Here is a 9,809-nt window from a genome sequence, read left to right on the forward strand (position 1 = left end):
AGAAATTTTTTTTATTGTTTACATTTATTGTATATAAATGGGGTAGAGGGTGTCACAGGCAACCCTTTGTTGTTTCTATGTGATTTGGATTGTAATGATCATACTGTGTATGGAAGCAGAACAGGGATAGGTTAGTGTGTTGAGGTCGGTCTGCAGCTGGCAGATGGAGTTGCTTTTTGTTGTTTTTGGCCACTAATTTGGCTATTTTGGATGTATTTTTGTATATTGAGCCCCATGCTAGACATATTATATATATTTTATTCTTATATAAGTATGCTTTATTCTATGTGGTGTTGTATGGGTTGCTGTGTGACGGCCAGGCGGGTCGTTACAGTTATTACTCAAACTTTTAATAAATAAAAGGTAGTTAAAAATTATCACATAAAAAATAAGAACTAAAGTCAATAATTCCAATTTTAGAGATATGAAAAATTAAAAAAAAAAATTACAATGAACAAAATCAAAACTCGATAAATTTTATAAGAATTAAAAATATATTTTATAATTTATATATAAATTAATTTATAAAATAAATAAATTTAAATATATTTTTAAAAACTAATATTTTATAAATTAATTTACACATAACCTAATTTTAGTTTTTAAAATGTCTTTTTTTCTTTAGCAGTGTTTTTAGATTATTTTTTTTTACTAAAAGAGTTAAATTTGAATCTTGATTGATACGTATGGGAAAAAAAATCATATTAGGAGGGATGACTCATTTATGAGTATCAACATATTCCCCAAAATAAATTAAATTAAAAATCTTGATGATTGACTGAGATTTTTTTTTTGTAATTATATATTTTAAAAAAAGGTTTTCTTACAAAAAAGAAAAAATGAAATGAGTATTGATCCGTGACCCCACTGCAGTGTCTTTATACGACATAATTGATATATATAGAGAGAGAGGCACACAACACAAGGTACATTACTCACTCACTGCCTTCAGAAAAAATGGAGATAGAGAAGAGAACTAAGGGTTGTGAGGAGGTGGACCAGAAAGAAGAGAAGAAGAAGAAGAAGCATCAACAAGGAGGCATAAGAACATTACCTTTCATCCTTGGTAACAAACTCACATTTCTTTTTTATTATTATTTTTCTCTTAAATTTAATTCATTTCCCACTCAATCTTCATATTCATCCTCCCCCTTTCATTCATTTTTTCTGCTTTTCTTTGGCTTTGATTAGAAAAAGAGAGAGATGGATATAGCTTTTGGAAATGAGTTCAATCATTAAGGATTATTTTGAATCTCATTATATTCAAGAATTAAATGACAATAAAATTAGTAATATTGTTTTTGTATTTTGTGTGTGTGTGTGAAATGTTTCAAATTCTAATTTGGGATATTATTGCTTTATTATTATTATTATTATGGCCCAATGTTAGAGTCTGTCTAATAGATGTATATTAATAGAAAGTAGTTGTAAAATAAATAACAATAATAATAATAAAGGGAAAGTAATTTGAATAGCCGTAACTCAAACTTTTTGTTTGTTTTTTTTTTTGGGTGAAATTAACGCACAAATTAACTCAAATAATAAGAGCTGTCAAAAAAACAATTAACTAAAATATGAGGTTCTAATATACTATATTTTTTCGCAGAACGTGAAATGAAACAGTTTCCACGTGCAAATGTTCCGAAACAATTTAGAAGAGATCTTATAAGAAGGATCAAGACCATTTTTTTAAAAAGACATCATATAAAAAAGGACCAAAAGTAAGCATTAAGTAAGATTTAGTTTTAATAGCAAGTAGTAAGGACATGGATTAAGGAAGTATTTCCTCTATTTCACTGGTTTGTCTCAAAATAAGTGTTATTATTTTCTTTTTAGTGGAAGTAAGTGTCATTTTAAAAAAACTAAGGAAACGTTTTTTTTAGTAACATTGGTACTTATTTATATCTCATCTAAATACTAAATTATTTTATAATCATGTTTCAACTTTTTCAACAAAGGCATTTTAGTTTTTTTTTATAACATAAAGTTACTCATTATAATTTATGTAATTAATAATTTTGTTAACATATATACATTATTTAAAATATAAAATAAAATTAATAAAAAGATATTGGAAAATTAGAATGGATAACATATATAACAACTTAGATTGCAACGGACGACGAAAAATACATGAAAACCATGAATTATGACCCATGTTGAATTTTTATTTATTTATAAAGATAATTTATATAATATTTCAAAGCTGTTAATAATTTTTTACTAAATTTTACTCATCTTTCTTGAATTAGATTAGTTTAATATGAAATCTTAAAAGACCGATATAAATTTTTTTTTTAAAAAAAGTTAATAATAAAAAATTAATCTACACTAAAAAATAATATAAAAACATAAAAAAAAACTTTTAAAAAATTGATTTTTGAAAAGTAAACTTGAAGATGATTTACCCATAAAAAAATATTAGTACCATGCAACACTCACTATTATCTCTAATTAAGTAAGGAAAATTCAATGGTGACTCTACCATTTTAATTTTTAACATATTGTTTTTTTCTCTGTCACGACCTACTTTTTGTTGCACAATAAATGTTTTATTTTCCTTTTAAAAACTTTCCGGTCTTTCTTTCAGAATTGAAAGCATTCTCTTAAATGTCAGATTTATCAGATAAAGGGCGAAACATGTTACCAAATAAAACAAAATTCTGGTTTCCATATTTTTAAGGAATTATTTTGTCTCAAAACTTTTATTAAAAATAAATTTATGTTTATCTAAATTTTTATTTTTATGCTTTAGTCTTTTAATTTATTTAAATAATTATTGTAATTATATTTTTATTATAAATGAAAATATCTTATTATTCATATAATTCATTTTGTTTTCTCTCTTCTCATCATCTCTTGCTTCCCATCTTTCTAATCCTCATTTTCTTTCACATTGTGAATATATAATTGCTCTCAATTTTTATTTTTCTTTTACAGAAAATAAATAGATGTATGAAGTATTTTGACCTCATAGTATAAATAAATAAAAAAATTATGCTAAATACTTTGAATATTATTTTATTATTTTAATTAAAATAAAATTTCAATCTAGCAATTATTGTCAAATTTATTTTTTACTATAAATTATTGAAATGAAACTTTAATTTTGAGTGAAAAATAAAACACCTAAAATATTTTTGCAATCCTAATTAAATTCTATTTTTTACTAATTTTTTAGTCATTATTTAAAGATTCATTTTATTTTTTTTATTTTTATAATTAAAAACATTTTATCTTAGTTTTTATAGAGTTTTGTTAATTCAATTCTTATAATTTTATAAATTTTACTTTTTAATTTATTTAATAATAGACAACAATATATATATATAATTAAAGTAAAATAGCTTTTATTATAAAAATTAAAAATTATAAAAATAAAAAGAGTAATTAATTTTATTTATTTGTATTGAAAAGTTTAGATTAGAACTAGACACACTATTATACAAGACCAAGGCCAACTATCAACTATGAATCATCTATCTTATCTTTATCTTTGGCGTGTCTCTATATGGAAATATATCAAGAAGTGTCTATTTCATCTCTCGCTTGAAAAAATATAAAACAAGAAAAATCATATTCAATTTCAAGTTCTAATTAGTAAGAACAAAGAGACTTAACCAACTGTATTACTTTCATAGAGCAAATAATTTTTTATAATTTAAATCTTATTTAAAAAGTAACGAATAACAAATAGGTTGTTTTATAAAAATAGGGTAGGCATTAAAATAATGTATGCTTTATGATTTCTGAGCATGTCCCGTACCATATATTATAGTTTCCTTTGTCCCACTTGACGATATCCATAAATGAGTGGCTGAGAGAATAAGATAATCTGTGTAGCTAACACAAAGGAGAGGGCAAAAAAGAACAAGTGTGCAGTGTCCAAATGTTCATTGCATTGCATATTCCTAATTTTGTTGATATTAAAATGCAGCAAATGAAGTGTGTGACAGATTTGCAAGTGCTGGTTTTCACGGTAACTTGATAAGTTACTTGACCCAAGAACTGAACATGCCATTGGTGGCTGCCTCAAACACACTGACAAACTTTGGAGGAACATCTAGCTTCACCCCTCTCATTGGGGCTATTATAGCAGATTCCTTTGCTGGTCGATTTTGGACTATTACCATTGCTTCTCTCATTTATGAACTGGTTTCTTAATTCTTACCCTATCCTTTTCACTACAATCTAAGCTTCTCATTGCTGCATTACATCACACCCGTGAACTTCCCTACCCTATACATATTTAAATAGAAATCGTTTTGATCATGTTAGAAAATATGACAAAACACTTCAAAGATTCATACACATATTTAATTTGAAAAGCAGAAATGATTTTTTTAATTCAAGTACTCGGTTGGTTTTGATACTCTCAAAATTTTCATCTTTTCGTTTTTATAGTTGAAAACATTGCATTTTACACTCTACACATTATTCTTATTTTCTTATATTTTCTATTGTGTAAAATTTATTACAGAGACTAAAAAATGAAGTTTAAGAAATTATAAAGATAAAAAAAAAACAAAAATAATATATATAGAAATTAAATAAAATATTTTTAACTATAAAAACTAAAAAATAAAATTTATATAACTATTCTCTTTATTTATATTCATGTGTAGTAGCTAACATATTACTTATTTTAAATATTTTAGATTTTTAACTATTTTTTATTGAATGATTATAATTCACTTCATTGGTAAATTACTATGTTCTAATTATGGGTTGTAACATAATTAATATTTTTGGATTATATATGTTTTTAATCTTTAAATTTTTGTTATTTTTTATTTGTAGTTTCTGAACAATTTTTATTTATTTATTAGTTTTAGTCTTTAAATTTTTTTTTATTTTTACTTTTAGTCCTTAAATTTTTTTCCAATTACAATTTTTGTTCTTGACGTCAATTCTTTTATTTATGAAATTTGTTTTTAAAAGACAAATTAAATAAAATATGTTCAAGAAGTAAAAGTAAAAATTGATAAAAGTTCAAGAAATAAAAAAATATTTAACCCTTACAATTTTAAATTTATTATATAAGGAATAACTATTTATCAACTTTTGATCGACTGCGTGATGGATGGTATCATCATACCTTCCATCAAGATTGCTAGTAACTAACAAAATCTTTTTTGAGCAGATTTCTAATATACCAGGCAATTGTCTTTAACCCTTTAATTAAAGGGTGCTTCACTTTCACGAATCAAGTAAAAACAATATGAAAACACAAAGAAAATTAAGGAAATACATGAAACATCATATAATTCTACTACAGTACCTTATAATTTTTACAAGGATTGATCTCATTTTTTCTTCAATCTGTCCAGATTTTAAAACCCTCAAACTTATTGAAACATCCCCACCATTTCAGTCACATAAAGTTTCAAATCCAAACAAATGATTTGAATTACAAGCACTTTCCACTTAACACCACACCATATTGCATACCCTGCCAATTAATTAATTATTGTCACACCATTCTTCTTGACACAGGGATTGATCAGCATCACAGTATCAGCTATTATGCCAAATTTGCGCCCCCCACCATGCCCAACACAAGTAAACTGCCAAGAAGCCACATCCTCACAACTGTGGGTACTCTACATCTGCCTCCTCCTCACATCCATTGGATCAGGTGGCATTAGGCCCTGTGTTGTGCCCTTTTCAGCAGACCAATTTGACATGTCCAAAAGTGGTGTTGCATCAAGGAAATGGAACCTCTTTAATTGGTACTTTTTCAGCATGGGGTTGGCTTCTCTAAGTGCTTTGACCATTGTGATTTACATTCAAGACAACATGGGCTGGGGTTGGGGCCTTGGAATTCCTACCATTGCCATGCTCATATCCATCATTGCCTTTGTGTTGGGCTCACCACTCTACAAGACAGTGAAGCCAGAAGGAAGCCCTTTGGTTCGTTTGGCCCAAGTAATAGTAGCAGCTATAAAGAAAAGGAAGGAGGCTTTACCGGAAGATCCCAAGCTTTTGTACCAAAATTGGGAACTTGATGATCCTATTTCTTTGGATGGCAGGCTTTTACACTCCAAACAATATAAGTAAGTTATCTTTTGATTCAAACCAAATACTTGAAACATGAGTGCAAAATTTACATGAAACTTCACTAACCCAATATTTTTAAGGGTTTGTTTGGAGAAATCTCTCCCAAAAAAAAAAAATGGAAGAAAAATCGAAATAAATTTTATTAAAAATTTTAACCAATTTATGTACAAGTTAAAAATAAAACTTTTGAAAAGTTGATAATTTTTTTTTTATGAATTAACTTTAATTTATAGATAAATTTATTTCATTTTTATTTATCATGTTTTTCTTTTTTAAAAATGTTTTTAAGGAGATACTCAAACACATGAACACTTTACATTACTTAACTACCCAAGGGTTTACATGCAGATGGTTGGACAAGGCTGCAATTGTCACAGAAGATGAGGCTAGAGAGCCAAGTGCAACACCAAACTTATGGCAATTAGCCACTGTCCACAGGGTTGAGGAATTAAAATCTATCATTAGAATGCTTCCAATTTGGGCATCAGGAATTCTGCTCGTAACATCTTCATCACATCTTCACAGCTTTGTAATTCTACAAGCTCGCACAATGGACCGCCACCTCACTCACTCGTTCCAAATGTCCCCAGCCAGCATGTCCATTTTCAGTGTTCTAACCATGATGTCAGGAGTTGTTCTATATGAGCGCCTTTTTGTTCCCTTTGCCCGAAGATTCACAGGGAACCCTTCTGGAATCACTAGCTTGCAAAGAATGGGAATAGGCTTTGTAATCAACATCATAGCCACTGTGGTTGCAGGATTTTTGGAAATGAAAAGAAAATCAGTAGCTGCCAAGTACCACCTTTTGGACGATCCAAAAGCCACTATTCCTATGAGTGTGTTTTGGTTGGTACCTCAGTATTGTCTTCATGGGGTGGCTGAAATCTTCATGTCTGTTGGGCATTTGGAATTTCTCTTTGAGCAGTCACCTGAAAGCATGAGAAGTAGTGCTACTGCTTTGTACTGCGTAACCTCAGCAATTGGGAACTACACAGGCACATTGTTGGTGTCATTAGTGCATAAGTACACTGGCAAGGAGAGGAATTGGCTTCCTGATAGGAACCTCAATAGGGGTAGATTGGACTACTATTATTTTCTTGCTAGTGGGATTCAAGTTGTAAATTTCGTTTATTATTTAATATGTGCTTGGTTTTACAAGTACAAGTCCTTGGAAGAAATTATTGAAAGGAAGAAGGAAGAAGATTTGGAACAAGCCGATGAACATGTCTCATCTGTCAATTTAAAGGATGGTAGGGAGGAAGAAAAGAGAGGATTTACAAATGGTGAATAAATTGATGGGGTTGATATTAGTTTTGAGCATTGTTAGGAATGTTATTTTCCTCGTTAAATGGCATATGTAAACATAGGGTAGAGCATGCCTTTTGCTTTATGACTAGTTGTACTTCTTTAACCATCTAGCATTAAGGTACTATTTTAGTAAAAAAATTTAAGAAAATATTTTATAATATCTATTATAAGATCCACATCATTTCTGGTTTGAACTTTAATACTGTTATTTCAATTTTGATAGATAAAAAAAATTCTAAGATGCGTCTCCTAGGGCACAATAAGAAACCCCATAAAATCAAACTTGCAAAAGTGTGGTACTACGCTGAAAACTAATATATTGAAATTTGTAACATTGACCCCTTTTGTGGGGGATAGATAAAGGCATTCCTTAGTGCCATCAAACACGTCTGAAAACTATGAAAAAGATATTTCGGTGTGTATTGGCTACCGCACTAGTCTTAGTTTATTCTATGAAAATAGTTAAGATTTCATGTTCATTAGATATTGTGATGCAGATTATGTTTATGTTAGAATTGAAAGAAAGATGACTAGTAGAGAAATTCACTTCAGTGAATGAAGCCTGGTATCATTGGCCAACTAAGAACAAAACTCCATAACTTTATATATCGCTAAAGTAAAGTATATTAATTTAAGTTGCTAGCTATTTACAACAACTTTAGGTTGGGCAAAATGTGACTTTAGAAGATTATATTCGGGTTCAAAAATATTATTTATTGATATGTGCAATTGTGTTTTGTGATGTAAGCTTGATTGAATCTAATTATAAGAGATAACTTAATAAATTTATTAAGGAAAAATTAATTTAATAAATTTATATAATTTTCTTTGTGAATGTTGTTGGAAACTTAATTAAAAAACATTTACTTTGTTGCGAGTCTAAGTATTATTATAATTATTTTAGTTTATTAAAATAGAAGTTAGATATTTAGAAACAATCTCATTATTGTTATTACTTGCACCGGTGTATATGTCACTTTTGATTATGGGTAAAAAAAATGTTTTTTTATATCAATTTTAAACTTATCATAGATCTCTACAACTTATAAGGCTTTGACTTTTTATGTCAAATATAAAAATAACCAACATAAAAAGCTTGATTTTCTATGCTCACATAAAAAGTTTTATTTTTTAGGTTAATAATTATTTTTTCATTGTGTTTTTTTTCCTCTCATCACATTTGCATTCCGTCGTCACACTATTTCCCTCTCATTCTTACATCTTTGCATTTCATTATCACCACATTTTGTGTTTTCCACTTCTGCTACCATGTTCATCACATCCACCACCATGTTTGTTTCCAAAACCACCACACTTTCAAAGCAAAAGAAAATGGATAGTTAATGAAACTGGAAATAGAAAATACAAAAAAAATGAAAGCAGAAGAAGAAAATAATTTACCTAAATGTGTGAGGAAGAGGATAACAAAGAAAAGGGAAAGGTTACAAAACAAAAAAAAAAAGAGTCTAAAGTTGAAAAATGTGAATTGCATTTTATGAATTTTTAAAACACTTTTTATGTCAGGTGTTGTTTCACCTATCATAAAAAGTTTTTTTTTTTATATTTTATGTCAAGTGTCATTACACTTGCCATAAAAAGATTGAGATCAACTACAAAGTTGATCTTCTTCAACACATTTTATGACGAGTGTTAACTCATCTATCATAAAAAATTTACATAAAAATAACTTTCAATGGCGGGTAAGTCAATACTCATCATAATATAATTTTTTATATTTATAACTTTGTCCTTCAGTCACTTTATATGTCATATACATTACATCCGACATAAAATCTTCATCATAAAAATCTCTTTTTGTATAGTGTTTTCAAAATAATGTCATCTACATATATAAGTAGTGTAATGAAATAAGACGTCTTAATAACCAAAGGAATAATCATCATTGGATTGAGTGTACATCCCATGAAGAGTAGAGCTAAAAACAACTTGGAATACCATTGTTTATTGGCTCGCTTTGGTCTATAGATAAACTTATGAAATATAAAGTCTACACACTATAGGAGTAGTGTTGGGAGAATGAGGAAGTGAAAGCCAAAATGGGAGTGTCATGTATATAAACATTCTCATACAAGTCACCAAGCATGAATGCATTGTTGACATCTAGTTTCTTTAGAAACCAACCTTTGATTGTTGTTAAAGTTAGTAAGACTCGTACAGTAGTAAGCTTGACAACCGAAGAATATGATTAAGTTTCAATTTAGTCAGGTTGAAGGTTCATTTAGGGTTATTTTGAACATCTAGTGAGTTTGTTGATGCGGTTCCAGCTTTCAATTTGCACCCTTATCTCCTCTTGAACCCTTCTCTAAACCACCTAGTTGTCCAATCACTCACTTTAAGTGTTTTCTTGAAAAATAAAAGTCCAAAGTTTTTACTATAAGAAGATATTTTACTAAAAGGAATTTAATTAAAATTTTCTCCTG

At 28.4% G+C, this 9,809-nt stretch overlaps 1 protein-coding gene across 2 annotated transcripts; it reads left to right on the top strand.

Moving 5' to 3' along the window:
* Positions 1-906: 906 nt before the first annotated feature.
* Positions 907-7,532, top strand: LOC109802218 (protein NRT1/ PTR FAMILY 3.1). Of its 2 annotated transcripts, XM_020363476.3 has the most exons (4): positions 907-1,066; positions 3,938-4,155; positions 5,497-6,056; positions 6,409-7,532. In XM_020363476.3, exons 1-4 carry the CDS (start codon positions 958-960, stop codon positions 7,349-7,351), a joined length of 1,830 nt encoding a protein of 609 aa, XP_020219065.1. In that variant the 5' UTR covers positions 907-957; the 3' UTR covers positions 7,352-7,532. The 2 variants fall into 2 exon arrangements, with proteins under 2 accessions (XP_020219065.1, XP_082930179.1); XM_083074053.1 differs by lacking the exon at positions 3,938-4,155 and having other exon boundaries at positions 951-1,066.
* The last annotated feature ends 2,277 nt before the right edge of the window (positions 7,533-9,809 follow it).

This window comes from Cajanus cajan, chromosome 4, assembly GCF_000230855.2.
Source record: "Cajanus cajan strain Asha chromosome 4, NIPB_CcT2T_4, whole genome shotgun sequence".
NCBI classification, from domain to species: domain Eukaryota; kingdom Viridiplantae; phylum Streptophyta; class Magnoliopsida; order Fabales; family Fabaceae; genus Cajanus; species Cajanus cajan.

What these genes read in the sequence shown, in the direction of transcription:
- LOC109802218 (XM_020363476.3), top strand. Translation starts at nt 958, where the DNA reads ATGGAGATAGAGAAGAGAACTAAGGGTTGTGAGGAGGTGGACCAGAAA. An exon ending in AACATTACCTTTCATCCTTG is followed by an intron (nt 1,067 to 3,937) that starts GTAACAAACTCA and finishes ATTAAAATGCAG; the next exon opens with CAAATGAAGTGTGTGACAGA. An exon ending in TTACACTCCAAACAATATAA is followed by an intron (nt 6,057 to 6,408) that starts GTAAGTTATCTT and finishes GTTTACATGCAG; the next exon opens with ATGGTTGGACAAGGCTGCAA.